Consider the following 22213-nt stretch of genomic DNA (forward strand, 5'->3'; position numbering starts at 1 on the left):
ATGGTATGCATGATTATTAAACAAATAAATTGATTAAAAACATTAAAATATAAAACTCCAACAGGTAGGTTAGAAAAACCCCAGAAAAGTCTCACATGATCTGTTTTCAGTAGTACGCCAGTTGTTGCAACTGTAGGCTGCACAAAAACGGGCATCGTTGTTCACTCTGCATTGACTCCAGTTGGGTTCGGAGAGTGAGGATCTCACTCAATGGCGGGGACGCTGTCACACACTCCAGTGCCCAATGGCGAGTCTACTTATTAATTTTTTTGATGATCAGATTACAGGTGGATGCAATTCCAAATTCACACTAGTGGTGCAAATGAGGCAAATAGGAATTTCCAGAATGAAATCTTGTGTAGGGGTGTTGGACTAATACTTGGCCCCTTTACAAACACTGTGGCCCCTTGATGGTCCCATACTCAGAAAGTCCTAGCTCCACCACTGGAATGTCAGCAGCTCAACTGTAACAAAGATTGTGTGAATAAACATTTATGAAAGTTTTTCTTTCTTAATAATTTGCTTTGAAGACATTTCTGGTGCATTTTAATTTGCACCAAAACCTGACCATATCTAGCTTTTCACCTAAATAAGAAAAAAGATCACAGCTCCATCTACCCTTAAGAAAAAAAGAGTAATTAATATAATCAGCAATAACAGCTGCATGTCAAACTGAAAAAAGTTAGTGGTCCTCTTAGCCTCATTTTCAGCACCATGCAGGTTATGAGTGTTTGGAGCTTCAACATGTCACTTCTGCTATTTTTTCTGATCTCTAATTTGACTTTTCTTGGGTTGAAATAAACACCTCAGCAACAAAAACAAACCAGAACAAATCTCTGACACACGCCCACTGCTGCCCGTCATCACCTGATCAGTGTTTTATCGTGTGTGTGTGTGTGTGTGTGTGTGTGTGCTTGAATTTGCGTGTGTGAATTTAACCACAGGTGGCTGAAAGCCGAGAAAAATTAGGCAACTACAGGAAACCGGAAGGTCAAAAAGAAACACATTGTCCTATTAGAGGTGTGTAGTTTGGATTGCTGCTCAGTCAAACTGATCCAAGGCTGAAAGATTTACGAGGAACCACCCAAACCTAAAACACACATCCACAGACACATTTTCACACAGACGCATTTCTCTTCATTTATTATTAAAGACTCCATCATCTCCCTGAAGCTGAAGAGGATTTTCGTTTCTCTGCAAAGACAGCAGAAGTGCTGTAAGCAGATGCAATCAATAAAACAATTTACAGATCTGCTCAGCCGTCCATTAAAAACAGGGAAAAAAATCTGATGTCAAATGATTTGAGCCTGATGTTGGCCAAAACCATTAAAGACCTAGAGATCATTATAATGATGAATAGACCAACACATAATTATATTATTATAGTTAGTAAGTCTGAATTTGCTAAAATTTAGAGTCTACAACAATCTAAACATGGCGCCAGCCTTTAAAACCAGATTTTGTTTATTGCAAGGATTTCAAATGCTCCAGTGAGCCGAGGCGGAGACGTCCGCTGCAGAGCTACAAGCTGAAATCTGAGCATTTTATAGAATAACCAAATCCAAACAATGATGTGGAAGAACAACATTTAAGTATTTTGTCTTGATTGACCAGAAACACGATCTGAACAGAGACAGGAAGTGAGCTAGCATTAGCCTCATTTTCACATAAAAACAGCAGAAGAGAGAGATATGAGTTTATCTTTAATAAACACATTTGCATGAAAAATGATTAAATAAATGCCTGTTTAGGCTAAACTTCATTATAGATAATAAATTATAATTCACTCAACATTAAGGTGGTTAACTCTGTGTGTGTGTGTGTGTGTGTGTGTGTGTGTGTGTGTGTGTGTGTGTGTGTGGGGAGGTGTTCAGCTGAACTGCTAAAGGGAAAATTAAATGTCCTGAACATCATCAGTGAGTCAAACAGAACATAGATCATGAAGTGAAAGACTGGAATACTTTTCATTTATAGGCTATTTTATATTTTCTTTAATATAATATTCAATTCTCTATTGAATTAAAATATGTTTTTGATGTAAAATCTAAAATAAAATAAAACATAATTAAGTAATAATAAGTTGTTAAATAACAAATATGGATTTGGGGTTTTAACCCAATGACACAAGGCTCTAATTACCCCCCCCCCCCCCCCCACACACACACACACACACAGAAAGTGAAAGCTGAGCTCAGGAAATGGCAGACTATCTAGGGAGACCCCCGTCTCCCACCTCAGTCAGATGAGACGAACTGTCTGGGTTTTCTGTCTTGGTGCCAAATTTCCAGCCCTGATGTTTCCCGAATGTCCCGACCATCTGACGTATAAATATACCTGAGACAGGTGTGTGTAATTATCTACCAAATTAATCAGCCTCAGAAGATGGTTTTATCTGATGTTTGACTAAACAGGCTTTTACAAATGAACAGAGACACAATGGTCCCCCCTTGTGCCCATGCTTTATGAATACCCCCCTACACGCCTCCTTCTCCATGGCAACGCAGGATGCCACAACGATGATGTCACCTCCTTACATTAAAAGAAGTCGACATTACCTCATCTCCTCCTGATGAACCTCAGCCTCTCTCCACTCCGAGTCCCTCGGCCAATCAGAATTCAGTCTGAGCTCACAAGTCGAGCAGCGTTTACCATGACAAATATAAAGTAACTTCTATGCCTGAAAGCAGCGGAGCAGTCCAGCAGTGCGTTTGAAACAGCAGAGATAGCTGCACCCGTCACGGTGCACACCTCATCTCTGCAGAACAAATGTGTTATACTGTGGAGTCAGTCTCTTTATCCGAGGCCCGGCGTGTCATTCAGGAGCAAACAGGAGCCCCGGCAGCCTGTGAGGAAAGGAGCAGTTTTCTTTGTCTCCTTTAAGCCGCCCCTGACTGTCAGCACCGTCAGTCTGGAACTTACTCGTTCCAGAGCAGATGGACAATAAAAAAGGTTTCTGGGAGCTCTGGGAACCAGGATGAATGCAGTTCAGCAGCTCTCATTATTTAGTGGATCCCATTAGAGGGACTGGCTCCAGCTCCAGGCTTAAACAAAGACCAGCACACAGAGCATGTGGAGGCGGAGCTTTTAAAGTTGAACTCTAGAAAACTCAGGGTCCTAAACAGAATCATCTTTGGAACAAAGAATAAATTGTTGTTTTATTATTAGCAGTTTATTTGTTTTGAATTAAATACATTTTAACAGTCTGTTGTTTAAAAACTAATCCACTCAAAGGCAGAATACGTTTGAGCTAAATGGTTGAGGCCGAAAGTGACAACAGCAGAAAAATAAAGGCTTTAACCTTTTTTGAACAGTCAAAGTTGAGGTTTAAATTCTATCAGCTTGGGGCGAATAGCAAGGATTAAATTTTCTAATTGTCATCAAAGTGTGGTAGTGAGAGCCAAAAGGTTAAAGCGTAGAGGATTAATCAGCAGAGGAAAACTCTTTTCTGTTCCTGTAAAGCAGCTGCTGTGAGTTTTAGCTCCCAAAGACATCATTAAAACTGTAAAGATAATAAATTATTTTATCAAATGGAAGCTTTAAGAAGAGGAAAAAGGAAGCACCAGCAATTTTAAAGGCTACATGAGAAGATTATTATTCTTACCTTGACATTGTTTTGATGGTCTATCGATTGTCTTCCTCAAAGTGTCACCAGGTCTCTTAATTAGCCGTTTTTCCCTAAGCATGACCAACCCAGCTGACCTGTCATGGTTGCCCATTTGGCCACGCCCACCCATTTCAGATGGTCTCTAGAGGATGTCCTATGTAGACACCTGCAGACGACTCCCCCCCCCCCCCCTTACAGGTGAGTGCTCCCAGATTTGTATTCGTTTAGAGATAAATACTTTAGAAACCATTCAAATGTTTGGCCAACTAAATCTATGACACACACACACAAAATAAGTGAAACCCAAACACTGTCCTGTCATGCGACTGGGACACTTTTAAAAGAGCCAAACTAAAATGAAACAGATAATATCTTCTGAACCGTGTGAGTCACACGCAGGTTCGATCCAGTTTTAACAAAAAGGAAGTCAAAACAAATTCTGTTTTTTAATAAATCTCCAGATGAAGAAGTGACCAACACTGTAGAATGATGCATTTGTGTTTCAGGAAATGAGACAACACTTTTCAGTCACCACATCCCTCTGAAACAGTTATAGGAATGACGGTACCTCTTTACAGTAAGGGTCTCTTAATTAACACTATTTAGTGCATTATTAAGCATGAATAAATAAAGTATTAACAACTGCTTGATATTAGTGTTAATATTAAGTAATGCATTACTAAGCAGACCCCCCTGGCCTGTTTTCCAAACTTTAAGGATACTTAATATTTAATAATGTTGGGAACTTTAATAAAGATCCCTTGTTTATTAAAGCTTAAGTAATGTTAATAAAGGGAACCTTATTGCAAAGTGTTACCAGAATAATCCCTCATCTGTATGAACTCTTCTGTACCTCAATGACTGCCAGTGTTTTTACACAATTTTACGGTTATTTGAAGAGTCACAGAACATTGTGCTCTATGACCAAGTAAACATCAAAACTACCAAAAGAAAGAGACTCACTTCTTACAACAGGAAGAATCCACTCGTTTCTAGCATTTTCCGTTCTTTCATAATCCGTTGTCGAAGTGTGAGCTGCAGAAGTTTTTCCGGTTTGCACCTCACTTTAGGCGTAGCAACGTCCCAAAACAATCTCCTAATTCATGGATTGTCTGCATCATGATCATGTGACGTGTGACACACACGGGTGAAGATGAACCGTGATGTTTACTCTCAAGAAGCGCAGACTTTAAAATGCAATTGATGACTTTAATCGACAATGGCAGTGAATGAGATAATTAAACATCACTTCAGAATTAGTGACGAAAAGATAAAATAAGTTTTATTTTATCATTTTGTTGAAAGTTAGAGTCACAGCTAATCCCTGTTTCACCTAACTGAGGTTGTTCCAAAGCCATCTGCAGCAGGTAAGACGTTACTTACTCATGTTTCACTAAAACTATCATACTTTAAAACTTTAAGGGCTCACGAGGTGTTGGTCAGATTTTTAATGAGTGTATTATGGAAATATAATAATGAATAATATTAGAAGTCATAAATGAGTCTCAAATGTAAATATTTTATCTGAAGTGACCGTTAACGTCAACTTTAAAACTCTCAAAGTGTTGCTTTGATGGAAAAGGACAAGCTTAATCTTTTTTACGTTAGAACGAGCCTCTAGAGTGGAAACGGACATGCATCAACAACCCTCATTAATAGTTTCTGCACGGCTTCTCTCACTAGCAACTTCATTTCCACTTTCCTGAGTTTTGTTGTTTAAATAATTCAATTGGATGACCAGAGTTCTGAAAAACAGCTAAACTACGACAGAAAAAGTAGAATTCAGTAAAAGTTCCTGAAACCAGAGCAGTTTAAACCTGCAAACTTTCACTCTTTCATGCCGGCATAAGAGTACGTTGAAGTAATCTCTTACAGGATGTGTAGCCGCCGCCTCCCTCTGCGTTGCTTCTTTGCTGACATGTCGTCCCTGAGAGCGAAGGTCTTGTTTTGACAATCTGGAGACAGACTCATGTCAGCAGCTCTGACGTTTAACTCCATCGGCCTGGCTGTCAGACATCAGCCTCTCTCCCGCTATCCACTTCCTCTCTCAGGGCAGCTGAGTCGAGAGGACGGGAGGAGGAGGGGACACGTCTTTGTTGGCTGTTTCCTGTCCTCTTGAGAGAAAACCCTGACCCCGTGGCAGCAGGATTCACCCACAGCTGCTCTAAACGCAGCGCTGTGGCTCCTGTCTTCACTTGAAGCCTTGTAAAAACTTTGCCTGGAATAACCTGAACAGCCCGTTTCCTGCACCTGTCGACTGATTAAAGATTCTGGCAGAACAAATTAGATTTTCCAGTCGTCCATCTCCTATTAAATGCTTCCACCTCCTCTCAGATGACAAGCCCTCTCATGGGACTGAAGAGCTTCACTTTCTAGAAGATGAGACGAAGGAAGGCAAACTCTTCTCAGCTGATAAATCCCTCAAATTCTCATCAGAAACACAAACCCTCACTGATGCACTAAAATCTGCTGATTTAGAGCTTTTCCTTTGAGCGATACACTATTAGCAAATAATAATCAGTGTGGATTATTTCAAAACTGAGCCTAAGTAAAGCTTTAAAGGGACTTTACAGAGTTTTGAATTTTTATGCTCGCGATTGCCCCCTTCAGGCCAAAAGCGTAACGGCAGCTTCAATTGTAGGCTCGTGCACGAGGCGCGCATGCTGTACGTGCACACTCCTTAACGAAAATAACAGCTGAGACAGTCCCTTGTGTGTGTGTGTGGCCCGGAGGACAGGAGAACGCGCAGCTAATTTATTAAATAATTTGGTTCTGTACCTTTCTCTTCAGCACAGCCGACAAAGGTTTAAGATGGGTCAGTCCTCCTGCATGCTCAGATCATTCCCTTCCCTTGCTTGAAAAATTGTTCCAAAATTAAAGTTGAACCCACATCTTTTTTATCTGTGAATTGAATGCCGTTCGGCGAGTCTCAAATAAAAATGTGGGCATCTTACTGTAAAAAATGTACCATTAATGTGCAAAAGAAACTCTAAACTATGTTCGCATCCAGAATCGAACCCGGATTCTCTGCAAGTAAGTCCGACGTCTATCTAGGCGAGCTAAAGCGCCAACGACGTCCTTCATATTTGTAACATTTATATTCCTAATGATAACTGAAACAACGTTCAAAGAACGGTTTGGAGGGCTATGCCTGAGCGTGAACGTGCATGAAGCAGCCTGCTCGACCCGAGCAGCTTTCTTTTTCTGTGATTTTACAGAAAAACAGGCAATCACAATAAAAATGCCAGGGCTCACTCTACAGGACCAGGGCATTGCAGGAGAATGTATTATTTCTATACATGTTTTGGCTGTCAAACTTCCATAATGCCCCTTTAAGAAAATTTAGTTAAGAAATAAAAAGAAAAAAATTACGGTAAAAAGAAACAAATCTACAAACTCAACAAATTGTGCCATTTTTTTGTACTTTTCCCTTGCAAAATGATTATAGTAACTTGTAGTTTTGAGGTTTTCTACATCCATGTTATACTACTTTTTTTAGGGGTCAGAGAGCTTTGTTCAACACCGCTGATGGAAAACTAAACAGAAGACAGGAGGAGAAAGTCAGGAAAAGATGGAGGTGGTATTCCACATGGACATCTCCAATACAGGTCACCATGGCAACAGTCTCCAAAGATAAACCAGCGTTTTCTCACTCTCTCACACACACACACACACACACACACACACACACACACACACACACACACACACACACACACACACACACACACACACACACACACACACACACACCTATACTTTCGCTCAGGACCTTATTTAGGTAATTTTGCCCCCCCAAACTAATAATATTATTAATGACATAAAGAGATAAAACAGCACCCTTAAACCTGTCATTTATAAAACTAGATATCCTTGTATAAAAAGTGTTGGAACCAGTTGAAAAAACATTTACAATTCTCAACAAATGAGGTTTAACTGAACATGCCATGGTTTAACTTTCTCTTCAGCTGTTGATCCGATGTGCTTCCAGCTCCCCAGATACATCACTGAACAGCTGAAAGATGTCTGCAATAGTTTTGTTTTAGTATTTCAAATTGGCTGCTTCTGATTAACAGTCTGAATATTAAAAATCTAAAGAACGCTTTCTGATCTGCTGAGGGAAAGCTCTACATGCTGCAGGAGTAGAAAGTCGTTATGTAGTCAGGATGACTTTGCAATTTTGTTCTGGATTGTATCTGTATTTTGTAATTTTACCAAGCATCAATAGATCAGAAGTTTAGGCTTTGGCTTAATGCAAGAATATGTATTATTTCAATTTAGTAAACATTTGTCTTGTCATTTCCTGCAGCTGTTGCTGAGCAGAGTTCCTCTGCAGTTGCTGAGTCACTGCAGCTACTATGATGTCTGTCACAAAATGAACTTTGCTGCATCAAAAAGATGTATAAATGATAACATCTGCCTGCTTTTACTAGTTTATGTCTGCAGAACCAAACAAGTCCTGCAGATGTGAGTCAGAAGAACAGGGCGGCATCCTGCTGGACAGGACAGCTGATTTCCAGGTCTTCTGTTAGTTTGTCCTTCAGTAAATGGTTAGGGTGACATTTCTAATTCACATTTGTTTTTAAAGCTTTTTGCACACAGTCTGCACCTAGTGCACACACTGGATGTAAAATATGTTGTTAAATAAGCAGCAGGGGTGACTGTCAGGGCAGCAGCGATGGTTCAGACTGAATTTATTTTGGGGAGCAGAACGTAGCTGCAGGATGCTGCAGAGAGACTTCAGCACTGCCAGAGTTTTAACACACAAGTGCACATTTCCTGTTTAGGTTTCGATGCATGGTTCTCAAGCATTTTCTTTTTATTAACAATGCAACTAAAAAAAAAAACAAAAAAATAACTCGTCATTTTTAAAAGTTCTTGTTTTCAAAATGAGGATTCACACCTTCTGAATGAACAAGTGTGCTCCTGAAAGCCACATTAGAGCCTTTGTTGTTCAAATTAAAGTAGAATAGATTTTAAACTGCTAAAACAAGTATGAAACGTTATTTCTTCACATGTAGAAGTTTTAAAAAATCTAATAATTTTAGGAGTTTTTATACTTGTCCACTGATGTTTCTGCAGTTTTAGAGTCTCCACGAGTCATTTCAGCTGGTAAAGTCGAGTCTCTGAAGATGGTGAGAGCTGTGCCCACTCTTGCGGCTGAGGTTAAGCTCTCTCACTAAAAGTCAGTGTAAACTCGGAGGATTTGTGTTCTAAACGAAGTGGAACTCCACTAACTACTGATTACGAGAGGTGTATCTTCATTTTAAAGTTTGGTTTTCAATTTGCATCCAAACTCTACATTTATTGGATTATTTCCAGTTCACGGCTCAGATCTTTATCCACTTGTCTGAATCACACCCTCCTCCTGTGACAGCTGAACAGAAACCAATAAAACATAAGAGAACACATTTTGGTTGAGTTTTCCCACAAAGCCTGATGCATGCAATCCTAATTTTAGAGGAACGGGGATATTTTTTTCTCCACTCGGGACTAATCTGAGCACTTTCCTTTTGCATTTCTCATCTCACTTCCTTTTCTCTGGAAGCATGAACTTCTGCAGAACTACAGTCCATGTCAGCCCAGTTTTCAACACGTCTGATTAGAAAACTTTAAATCCAGCTGTCTCACAGCTCATTTCTCCTGGACATCTCTGATGTGTGCCGTGTTGGGTGTGCCAGCGTGTTGCACAGAGGCCGAAAGCTGCAGGCTGATATCTGACACCATGAAAGAGTGATGGAGCTGGCTCTAAACTGGAAACATCCACACAATGATGGTTGCAAACAAATGGATTCAATTTCAAGAGCACAGCATGCAAATGAAACACTATAGGAAGACTTTACTAGAATGCAAAAAAACTAAGATTCTCATTCTGATGTGCGACATACACAGATCCAGAACGCCTCTTGGACCTGGATCTGATGCCCTCCTCAGATTACCCTTTTACACATCCGGTTGGAGGAAATCATTAATGACACACGAGGTGGTGCATTTTCCTCACAGAAACCAGCTCAGACGGATGAGAGGTGTTCATGCATTTACAAGCAGGGTGTAAAGAGCTGCAAGTGGAGAAATATCAATAAAAAGTTAAACGTGGCTCTTCTGTAACATCTAGTGGCAGCTGGCAATAATGTCCCCAAAAGGGACGATCTAAAGTAAAATTAGAACCACGACTTCTGCAACACCTGAGTTTTACTTGACTCAGGATTTAAAAAAATAACATTTGTAAGACATGTCTTTAGATATTACACACTAGTCCTTGATTGCAGGTCTTGTATGAATAAAATTAACTGCATATTGAGTGTTTTTGCATCTAATGATCATCTGAGGCTCAATCTAAAATGCTGCCCTCCCCGTCTGAAACATGCAACTGCAGGCTACCCTGTTTCACTAAATCTAGAGAGGAAACATTTTTTGGTTCGTTTTCCACAAAAACAGCTAAATTGGTTTCCATGGAGATTTATTCTGCTCCAGGTCAGACTAACAATCTCTTACAACTGACTTACATTTCGTAATTTCACTTTGACCTTGATTATTTTATAATTAAAGTTACAGAGTGGTTGTTCCTCCTCAAGCAGAAAATTCTGAGAAAAGTTGGTCAAGTCCAGCTTTCTTCTGGGATCCTGAATCTAGACGTCTATTTATTTATTAAAAAACAAAAACGTAACAAAAACATTCGACTAGCTGATCATAAACTCAGCATAAAAGTTAAATAAACCTCTTAGCACATAAAGCCGGAATTTAAACATAATTACCAACAGGTGGAGCTGATCCTAGCTGCTAAACTAAGTAAACATTGGTTTTACTTTATGCCTCAGTCAATACTTTTTAATAACTTTAACATGTCTTTGGTAGATTTAAAGAGCAAATAGCAGGTAAAATGTTTTTTTCTAATTCACATCAAATGCTGTCCAAAAATACTATTTGAAAAGCTTATTATGGATATTTCGTTTTAAAATACATAACAGCAGAGTTTTTCTGGTAAAAAGTGGCCTTTCCCAGCAGAGCTTCTAAAACGGCTCCAAACTAAAGGGAGTTATAAGCTAGGCTGCCTCAGCTCAGTGTGGAGAGTGGGTAGTGTCACACCCTGACCTGTCTCCCCACTCTGTTCAGTCCTGTGTCTCCTGATTACTCCCACCTGCCTCTCGTTTTCCAAGCTCCCAGCCCTCATGTATTTAAACCCTGTCAGTCCTTTTTGTCCTGTCGGTTCAATGTTTCATTGTCCTGCGTGTCTCATTAAAACCTTTCGAATGTTCTGGGGTCTCATTTATCAAACATTGCGTAGAATCCTTACTAAAACCGTACTTAAGCTCAGCAAATAAAATGTACTTATGCCACGTACGTTTGTGATCTATCAAACATGGAGTACGCACAGCTGCACGCAATCTCCGCTTCATAAATCAGAGACTAACGAGAATGTTTCTCAGCTGCATTTTAGTCACATCCCCCCTCACCATGCCCACTTACTGCAATGAATAGTCATTGCACAGTGCCTTGTGGCTCTCATGCATATACATAAGCCGGCTGTTTCAGCGCTCTGCCAATGACATGGCGACCGTAGATCAAGGTAGATCAAGGAAGCGCTATTTCACAGAAGCAGAAGTTGAGGTACTTGTGGGTGAGGTGGAGAAATGAAAGGAAGTGCTTTTGCAAAACAAATAAGAGAAAATCCACGGAGTGGCACAGCGTTGCTGAAGCCGTCAATGTTGTGAATTCTTCAGAGAGATCTGTGGCGGATATTAAAAACATTTGGTCCAATCGGGATTTGATTCCCAGACTCCCAGGTGAAAGTCACGCACGCTAACCAGTCACCCAAACCAAGATCTCCCTTGTCCAAGTAGCCAGGGCGCATCATCAATTGGGTCACAGCAACAGGACACACACAGTCACAGACGCATGACATTTGGTCTCAATCTGTCCCCCTGCTGATATTCTGCATTCCGTATTATGCGCTTCAGGCTGTGTGTGTGTGTGTGTGTGTGTGTGTGTGTGTGTGTGTGTGTGTGTGTGTGTGTGTAAATGCGTGTGGGGGGTCTTGTTCTGTGTGAGCACAAAGCAGTACAAGTGATAATGCTGCAGAATTTCATAATTTTACCCTTCTCAGCAGCAGCACTGCAGGTGCTCTCCATGTCCAAAATGTGCAAAAGCAAGGTCCTTAGTCAACTTAAAGTTGCGCACATTTTTCCGCTAAGTTTTCTTTCAAAAATCCCAAAGTTTGCAAGGAAAGTTGCTTACGCAGTTTTCCGACCCTGTTTTGTGCGTAAGCAAGCTTGATAAATGAGGCCCCTGGTCGTTTTAACTGCCTGCTTCCCCAGCATTCGGATCCGCACCTCCGCTCCACTCACCGACACGTTCGTGACAGGTAGTTTTAGGGTAGAGAGGTCATGTTATCGAGTCAGTGTGTGTGTTTTCTAATTTTGGATTATGTTTACTTTGATAAACAATAGTTTGTGAAAGTTGTACCAACTCTAGCCTGTCTGGACATCAAGTCCGCAGGTTTCCAGATAAGAGAAACTCCTCTATCTCCGTGCCTGAGGGTGTTTTATACAGCCGAAAAGACAGACTTCTGTAGCCCACATCAGTCGGTACCGGGACTTGGAGGTCGCACTGGGCTCCGGAGACCAGTGGTGGGGTTTAAAAAATTAAAGGGACTTTGCGGAGTTTTGAATTTTTATGCTGGCGATTGCCCCCTCGGGCCAAAAGCGTAACGGCAGCTTCAGTTGTAGGCTCGTGCACGAGGTGCGCATGCTGTACATGCACACTCCTTAACGAAAATATCAGCTGAGACAGTCCCGTGTGTGTGTGTGTGTGTGTGTGTGTGTGTGTGTGTGTGTGTGCGTGTGCGTGTGTGTGTGCGTGTGTGTGTGTGTGTGTGTGTGTGTGTGTGTGTGTGTGTGTGTGGCCCGGAGGACAGAGGACAGGAGAACGCGCAGCTAATTAATTAAATTATTTGGTTCTGTACCTTTCTCTTCAGCACAGCCAACAAAGGTTTAAGATGGGTCAGTCCTCCTGCATGCTCAGATCATTCCCTTGCCTTGCTTGAAAAATTGTTCCAAAATGAAAGTTGAACCCACATCTTTTTTATCTGTTAATTCAATGCTGTTTGGCGAGTCTCAAATAAAAATTTGGGCATCTTACTGTAAAAAAAATATACCATTAATGTAAAAAAGAAACTCTAAATAAACTATGTTCAAACCCAGAATCGAACCCGGGTTTTCAGCTCGAATGTCTGATGTCTTACTAGGCGAGCTAAAGCGCCAGTGACGTCCTTCGTATCTGTAACATTTATATCCTTAAGGACAGCTGAAATAACGTTCAAAGAACGGTTCGGAGGGCTATGCCTGAGCGTGAACGCGCATGAAGCAGCCTGCTCAACCCGAGCAGCTTTCTTTTTCTGTGATTTTACAGAAAAATATAGCCTGGCAAGCCAGAATAAATGTATTATTTAGTCTGGCAACCCTCGATTGACGGCTCTCAGTTGTGGGGCGGGTTCTACCGTTGTCTTTCAAATGATCTCCGCATTCCACTGGACAAAGAATGTGACATACTCTTGTTTCACTCTGTTGCATCATCCCACCCACCAGGCATATATTTGGGCCATTCCCATCTGTACCGGGTTGGCCCGGGCCGGGTAGCGTAGGTTGTTTACATATCTGGGTAGCCTGGTATTTTTCCGGGCCAACCAAGGCTCATTCTCAGCCCTCAATAGAGTGCCCTGATTGGCCCACATAGCGGATTAAGCTCTGTGATTTGTTCACTAAACAGATAGAGCACTATGACTGGCCCACCATTATGGACCAATCACAGCTCTTTATGTGTTTGAAACCCCTCTAGAGAGCTGTGATTGGCTAGCCAGAGTCCTGGTAGGAGCTATGGAGGTTCCAATGGAGCGTGCCTAGACCAAACTTTGCAAAGCAAGAATTTGGTCTAGTTCACTAGGCTAAGAAAAATAGGCAATCACAGTAAAAATGCCAGGGCTCATTCTACAGGACCAGGGCATTGCAGGAGAATGTATTAAGAAGAAATTTATTATTTCTATACATGTTTTGGCTGTCAAACTTCAATAATGCCCCATTAAATGTGGATTTCTGGAACTCAGATCACTGTCAGAACCAGGTCAGAACCGACCACCAGAAGAGATGCGTGGCTCAGCGAGCCAGTCAAGCTGGTTTCTGGGTTGGATCCAGGTCACAGAAGCTCGTATAAGCGTCTCTCTCTAAGCTCAGTGGGCCAGACGAGCTGGTTTCTAGGTGGGAACCAGATCAGAACCGCCGCGGACCTCCAGGAGAGGATTGTGCACAGCTTTTAAAAATACCAGCTCGACTGGCTCGCTGGTGTCTGGGTCGGATCCAGCTCACAGAAGCCTGCATGAGCTCCAGACCTGGATCACAGGTGTCTCTCTCCCTCTCTCTAAGAGTTACGTTACGTGAACGGATATTAACGAGTTTGAGACAGCTGACAGACACTTGTTAGTATTAATATTATTAACTGACCAATACTATTTGAATTGTCTGGTACATGATAGTAATCTGCACAATATTGTGATGTTAGCACAAGAGTTCAAGCTAACATCGTTAACTCACAAGCCGCTCCCCAGCTGCTTCTCAATCTCTCTGCTTTGGCCGATCGTTTCTCCCTCCAGTTTGTCTCTGCTCTCTGGGGTGTGCAGCAAACTCATAACTTTATGGTTTTGGTCCATCATAAGCATAATTATAAACATTTAAAGTTTCCTCTGTGTCAAGATTGGAATCCATATGCCACATATTCATATGCCGCTCATATGAATGTTTCGAAAGTGGTGAAGGGCGTAAAAAAACCGCAGCTCATAAACCAAAACATTTAATGAATCATATTTATATAAAGTCCAGGCTTGCAGAATATTGCTTATTTAGACAGAAGCAGCTCATTAGCAGCTTTTACCAAACAACCAGCATCAGGAATGGAATGCAGCCCTAGTTAACACACCTGTGCTTTGTCTACTGTTTGTTTTCTGCATTTAGTATTAATGATTATGAGCAAAACAAAGACAAACACGACAAGAAGACAACAGTTTTTCCATTTCCATTAATATATAATGGCTAATCATTTCATAACCAAGAGAAAATTCAGGATTGTGGCCTTTGTGCACTTTCAGCAAAACAGTGGCCATTCTTCTATAAATGTTTCAGTTAGTTAGTTGCCCATCAGCCAAGGCCAACATTAGAAACCTGGGAGTTATTTTTGATCCGGTTTTAAGTTTAGACTCACACATCAAAACCATCTCCCGCTCTTGTTTCTTGCAACTGAGAAACATTTCAAAAGTCAGTAAACTGGTTTCTACTGCAGATCTGGAAAAAAATCATCCATGTCTTTGTGTCATCACGCTTAGACTACTGTAACGCTCTTTTTACTGGTCTCAGCAAAACCTCCCTCTCACGCCTTCAAGCCATCCAAAATGCAGCAGCCAGACTCCTAACCAAATCCAGCAGACGAGCTCACATCACTCGTTTTACAGTCCCTCCACTGGCTCCCGGTAGAATTTAGAATACAGTTTAAAGTTTTAGTCCTGACCTATAGAGCTCTTAACAACCAGGCTCCAAGCTATTTATCTGAGCTTTTATCCCCACACAACACCTCTCGGAACCTTAGATCCACATCTGAAAACCTCCTGGCTGTTCCTCGAACCAGACTAAAAACCAAAGGGGACAGGGCCTTTCAGTCTATTGCCCCCAGACTTTGGAACAGTCTGCCTTCAAATTTCCGTCTCTTGAAATCTGTAGAGGTCTTCAAAAAACATCTTAAAACTCACCTTTTCATCCAGGCTTTCCCCCGCTAAATATTCTAAAAGATGGCTTTGTTCTTGTTCACACCTTGACTTTGTTTTTACTCCTGATTTTGGTTACTATTGTTGTCACTGCTATTGTTTTTATGATGTTTTTATTGGTTTGAGGTATTTGCCCTGATTTTACTCATGTTGTACAGCGCTTTGTGATTTATATCTGTGAAAGGCGCTATATAAATAAACTTTACTTACTTACTAAAGCGGACAGTGAAGCAATCAGGACTTGTTTAGACAACGTGTGTGTGTGTGTGTTTCTGTCTGCGAGTTGACGTCAACTTCATAAACAGGGGTTACAACTGATGGTGAAATATCTGCAGGTCATCAATGCGACTCATCACAGGAACTGGTAACGCAACTTTTCTACTAACTGAGGACGCCTCAGAGATAACAGGTCCAGATCAGAGGTGATTCCAGCGTATTCAAGCCTGAAGAATTATTGTTCATCGTATGATTTCTAGATGTCACATGAATGATCCGTTTTTGATCATTTAAAACCGCAAATGATTAAAAAATAATATTTTTGTTGCAGCTAAAATGAAACAACGATGGTATAAAAGTGACATCTGAGTGGTTTTGCTGTTAGTAACGCACAGGTCAAAACCCATTTTTAACATAATCACCATCACACTGTGCTGCTTTTATTAGTCAAATAAGACAAATTATAAACAAAACAGATACTGTTTTCACTTTGGAGATCAGGTGAACCAGCAGGTTTGGACTGTTGGCAAGAAGAAGAAAAACTGCCACTTTTTAAAAAGTATAGCTACAGAGGAGATGTTTGATAAAATAAAGTCAAACTAGAGGTGAGGGGCCAAGAGGATGAAGGAATGAGGGAATAATGTTTTATTTATACATCAAAGAAAAAGTGTATTTAATGTTTAGGACTCTTATTGTGAAGGACAAAAGGAAGTAATTGGTTTTAGGAGAACAACAGGGTTGACTTCCACATTTTTGTCAAACTTTTTACTTTAATATTGTCATTTTCTTTAAAATTATCTTCTTATAGGCCCTAAATTCATGTTGTAAAGGTGTATTGACTTGGTTTTTTTTATTTAAAGGGGCTGAAAATAAGAAACTTTTGGTATTTTTTACCAATTAATGCCCGAAAACTCATGTTTACTTGCAATAATCTAAATTTTCCCTCTGGGAAAATAAAGACGTTTGGCATCTTGAAAATGATGCAAGTTCTTTTAATGTGACCCCCCACCCCCCACCCCACCTACAACAAACAGATAAACAAACAATCAAACTAATAAATTAACCCAATGCCTTACTGATTATAATTAATTATTATTTTGGAGTTTTGGACTAATTCACTCATTCACCATACCTTAAATAATAAATGAAAACCCTTTAAATGTCATTTTCTTTTAAAGCCTCCTGTTTATCATTCACCTGGTTCGCTGTCAGAATCGTTTCAGATGAGAGGCTCAGATGTTCTGAAAGGTTTCCACAACAGCACATGAATATTAAAAACACCTCACAGAGGAGACAAAGTGAACATTTAAGTCAGACGTGCAAAAGAGATGTTTTTATCCGTGCCCACTAAGCGGGCAGACATGCTGCAGGTCTAAACTTGCACAAGGTCACTGAGTCAGTGGGTTTCTGTAGTGGCTGGTCTGAGTTCAGTTTGTGCAAAATGGTACCTGAAGCAGAGGGTATGCCAGTCGGCGTTCAGAGCCTGGAGGTACTGCTCATCATAGATCCTCCCTTTGCATCCCGCACACTCGGGCAAACTCTCCCCAGCTGCAACGACACGCGAGACACAGGGTGAAGCATGGAAACCTTTTCAGTCACAATACTGTGTTTGTGTTCATGTTTGCATTAGAGTGTTATCTCACTTTTTATGCAAATCCCAGCTGCTGCTGGTTTATAATTAAACTAAAAAGGAAATCAAACTCCTAATACTCAGCCACTGCCACCACCTCCATCATTACTGACTCAGCTGCAAAGCATGAATTGGCATATTTAATGGCTTTCTGAACTCCCTTTATTATTTGTTTGTATTTTTTGCCGCAATTTGTGTCAAAGTCAGAACATTTATGGAACACTGGTGTGGCGACATCTGCAGTTTTCAGCAGCATCAAGCAGAAAAAACTGTTCATGTTTTATGTGTTTTTCCCCCTCTTTACTCACCATGAATCAGCACAAGCATTAACTAAACTTCACTGATAACAGCTGCAGATCTCAGCAGATTCCAGCTCTCTAACGAGAAAAATGTTTCAGGAAAAAACAGTTTGGCCGAGTTGGGATGAGCTACTTTGCGATGCATCAAAAAGGAGGCAGCAGCGACTTTTACTGCAGAGGACTATTTGGCAGCAGCTGCATGGCTTGAGGAGACATCAAACTGATCACAGAAGATGCTTTTGTTCCCGAGGCTCGTTTGCCTGAAAACACTTCACATGCACATCCTGAGGAGATGCAAAGCAACAGCAAATACAAACAAACTTAAAGGCATCACAAAAATAACTATCTGGTTTTAATATGCAAAGACATTCTTCCTCAGTTTTGTTTTGTCTGAACTCTACACTTTGCAGGTTATTAAAGGACTCGGATTCAAAAACCTTCCAGTGTTAACACTCTGGAGGCAGGCGTTGCAGATTTGCTACGTTAAAACCTACCTACCTGGTTACTCCACATACATATTTCACGAGCATTTTATAACTCAGAAGTACCCCTGAAGGACTTAGTTGTTCGTCCTTTTATTAAAATTGATTTCGAGCCTGAGAGGGTTAAGCTGCTAACACAAAACCAGCCCAGATGTGCAGGTTATTTTGAGCTCACACCTGATATTTTTCATATGCAAATCAGCTAAAAACAAACTGATTCCAGATCAGGTTACACGTCCATAACTGCAGCAGAACCTCTGATTATTAATGCCAGACAGTTTTGACAGGTTTATTCTGCTCTGAGTGTTTCTCCTTTCTCGGTGACATCAGAGCTGATGTAAAAGACAGAGACACACCTGCATTCCTCCACTGACTGTACAGATGACTGAGCAGCATGTGCCCCGCCCCCCTGTTTGCTCAATTCTCACAGATACTAGAAGCTCTTCACTCCAGTGAATTCCAGCCGTTGTATTTCAAAGTCCAACATGGAATAAAACCTCCTTTGTTCTTTTTTGTGAGCCTAATTTTTACAGGATATTCAGACAAGGACAATATGGACAAATGCAAATATACACAGAGGTTAGAATCATTAAACTGGAATGTCTCCAAAACATAGGTGTCCTATTTTACTACAATAGTTTATCTATGGAGTTGAGCTGATATTTAACAAAATTATGAGATGTTATTTTGTTTGGACTTTGAAAAAGCTAACAGCTCTACACTACTGCTCCAAAATCTGGATCACTTGGATATTTTCAACAAACTGAACTTAGTCAGAGATCGAGATTAGTCCAAGAAGAGAGTATCTGAGCACAATAAAGCGATAATAATAATAATGGTCTGTTGGGGTGCAGGCAGCTCTGACCAAGACAGGAAGAAACTGAACAAGTGAGTTAACAAACAAGTTAGCTAACAAAGCTAGCTCGGTTCTGGGTTACCCACTGGATACAGCTGAAGAGACGTGTGGAAGGAGGATGTAGGGAAACATGACCTCCATCTTAAAAACAAAAACCTCCCACCCTGTATTTCACTGTGGAGACCATGGACAGCTCCCTCAGAGGCAGACTGAGACATCAGATGTAAAACAGAACGCTACCGTAGGTCATTCATCCCCTCTGCAGTAAGAGTGTATAACTCAGTCTAAGCTGTACTGGCGTTATCCTGTTACCAGAGGCCGACAGATATGGGGTATTTTTAAGGCCAATGCCGATACCGATTAAAAAAAAATTTTTTTTTGCCAATGGCCAATATCTGCATCTGATTATTAGGCCGATGGGAAACTGGAAATTATTAAACATGGATCTGGTCAGTTGGTCTCTCAACGCGATTGACAAAATCTTTTCAACGATGAGAACGGGACAAGGGGCTCCCGGATGCCCCTCTGGGACAGAGCCAGCTGGGTATATCATGGACTCCTGGAAACAGTGGAACTTGATCTGCCTCTCTCAACTGTCTGTAGAGGACTCTGAAGATGTTTGGATATTCGTCGTTTTGGTGTCAGGATTCTTGCCGTTTGGCCTGAGCGGTTACCTGGCTTACCGGAACATTAAAGAGCTTTCGAGGGATATTAGCTCAATCCCGGAGCTCAGGGATGGAATGTATTGCGCTGTAAACTCACAAACTCATATAATTGTCGAGATGAGTCGTAGCTTGGAACTTTGGCTGAGATTCAGGCTCTGGCACAGAAGGTGGATTTGATCAAGGAGCGAGTTGACGGCTCAGCACAGATCAGAATAGATTAATAACGCCATTATTGGACCTGGATGGGTTGAAGACCAACATAACTTAAAGGCAGAGACGAAATTATCTCTGTCTGTACTCAAAATAATTCCTGTTATCTGAATCTGGTGCCCTTGAAGCCTGTGAGGCTGAAGTGAAACCCCCCCCCCTATGTTGTGTATCATCTGAAGTCTGTGTACATGTCTGTCTGAGGTGTTTCTTTGCATAGCAAAGCTATCCTCTCTGTCGGGGGTAACTCTGAAGTGCCTTTTTTCCCTCCCCCCGACTTTATCCTCATGTAAACCCTCTTGATCTATAACGGTAGCGCGACTCACGTTGCGAATGACCACAGTCACCAATTCTTGTCATGTGTCTATGTATGTATGTCTGATCTTAGAATTGTGTGTACTAAAACAACTGAGTTTCCCTCTGGGATTAATAAAGTATTTTTGAATTTGAATTTGATATATATACATTTTATCAGCACATTGATTGTGAAAGACAACTGAACACTCACTATGTGCAATATAAATTAAATAAGTCAACAAATTTCTCAATATTTATTGAACTTCAAAAATAAAACAAACTCAAAACATTTAAGAAATGGGGTTATGGGGACCTTTCTTCAGTCTAGTAGTGGCAGGAGTTGGCCACACAGGTGCCTGTTTTAAAAAAGAAAAAAAAATTTAATCGGCTTTTAAAAATAATTTCGGCCGATATAGAAACAGTTGAACATATCGGCCCGATATATCGGTCGGTCTCTACCTGTTACACAATAACAATGCTTTATTCAGCATGTGTTCAATACTTGTACAATACCAGATTTGCATAGTGTCCCTTACAGTATGCTGCATAGTTCTGGAACCCAAATTTTTCATTTTTAATTCTTGGTTTTTAATGGTCGAAGGTTACAATACTAGCTTACTGCATATCTGTATATACATGTACTTTTGGTATCATTTTTCTTCACATTATTCTGTTAAGTGTTGGTGCTGCTGTAACAAGTGAATTTCCTCACTGTGGGATCAATAAAGTCTATTCTATTAATAATAATGAGTGTTTTCAGCATCATTCAAGCTTTGAAAGATAATCGTTTGAGGAGGAAAATGTTGTAAAAGTGTGTAAATACAATCAGCAGCTAATATATTCTGTTACACCTTATATAGGGGGCATGGTGTCTACCAGCTGCATTTTTAAATGAAAACAGTTCACCATTTCCTCTAAAATCTTAACTTATAACTGTAATATTTTGTTTTGTATTTTGTGTCTTCAACTATATTCCTGTTGCTATAAGAGCTGTGCAACAATTACATTTTTTATTGGTGGAAAAAAATTCTATTCTATTCTACTCTAATAATGTTTGCATGTCCTGCTCATTTGATATCAGGCTAATTTCATTATTTTCCATTGAAAACAATACAATTTACAAGTTCCCCACAGTACTGTACATATTAAAGACATTTAATGTGTTGTTCCTCAGCAGATCTCTAAGGGAACAGCAATTTAAGTCCAGATAAAAACTTTAAAAGACAACACGATTTTCAGGGATAGGGATCAAGTGTGTGTGTGTGTGTGTGTGTGTGTGTGTGTGTGTGTGTGTGTGTGTGTGTGTGTGTGTGTGTGTGTGTGTGTGTGTGTGTGTGTGTTGAGGCTGCAGATGAAAAAGTGAGGAATGAGGATGAAGAAAGTGTGATGGCTGCAAGCCAAACAGGGTGAAAACATGGCTCCAGTGGCTGCACCCTCCAGCCTGGAGCTTCCTGCGGATACACCACTACAACAGCGCTACATCAGTTCCGTTAACCTCAAAAAACAAAACAAACACACACACAAAAAACCACTTTCTGAGCAAAAGAACGCACTGATTAGTCCTGCGTTTGGCTGATGCGTCTCCTGAAAACAACCCACAGCTCCTCACCTTCCTCATCTCCCATGCGTTCGTCCTTCCAGGTGCAGCAAAGCAGCATCAACCTCATTCAGTCTCACCACACCGAGCTCCGGGGGAGAGCCAACCGCCTCTGGTGGACAGAAAACCCGCTGACAGAGCCTCAGTCGGTCGCTCCCTGTGGAAGGACCACGCTGCTCCTTCCTGCCCGCTGAAGACTGCACGTTTCTGAGGCGCTCCAGTCAACAGAGCCGTCGACCAATGACGAGTCTGATCCGGGGACAGGAAGAAACGGGCTAGCCAACCGCGAACACGCCCTAATTAATTCATTAATTCCCGTTTTATTTGACTTGAGGGAGGAGGGGAACAGGCAAACACCACCCTGTTCCTCAGAAAGTAATAAATAAACTTTCTAGCGGGAGAAGTCATTTACCTAGGGAGTTGTGAAATTAATGAAAACACCAAAGAAGATTAAAATTAGGCATTTGTTTGTTTTAAGATAACGGATACGCACAGTTTGAGTAAATAAGTTATTATAAGAGCACATTCAACCCACAAAAATGTAAAATTTCCTCATT

General features: G+C 40.9%; 1 protein-coding gene across 2 annotated transcripts in view; it reads right to left on the reverse strand.

Moving 5' to 3' along the window:
* limk1a (LIM domain kinase 1a) overlaps window positions 1–21950 on the reverse strand; it is a 60309-nt gene extending 38359 nt beyond the window's left edge. Inside the window, exons 1-2 of one of the 2 annotated variants that reach the window (XM_015951597.3) lie at window positions 21669–21950; window positions 17072–17171 (exon numbers count right to left, since the gene is read on the reverse strand). In XM_015951597.3, coding sequence (XP_015807083.1) covers window positions 17072–17171; window positions 21669–21726 — 158 coding nt within the window. In that variant the 5' untranslated portion in view covers window positions 21727–21950. Of the gene's footprint in view, window positions 1–5477; window positions 5734–17071; window positions 17172–21668 lie in introns of those variants that run through there. The other variant, XM_015951598.3, reaches the window with a different exon arrangement.
* Window positions 21951–22213: the final 263 nt, after the last annotated feature.

This window comes from Nothobranchius furzeri, chromosome 13, assembly GCF_043380555.1.
Source record: "Nothobranchius furzeri strain GRZ-AD chromosome 13, NfurGRZ-RIMD1, whole genome shotgun sequence".
Classification (NCBI taxonomy): Eukaryota; Metazoa; Chordata; class Actinopteri; order Cyprinodontiformes; family Nothobranchiidae; genus Nothobranchius; species Nothobranchius furzeri.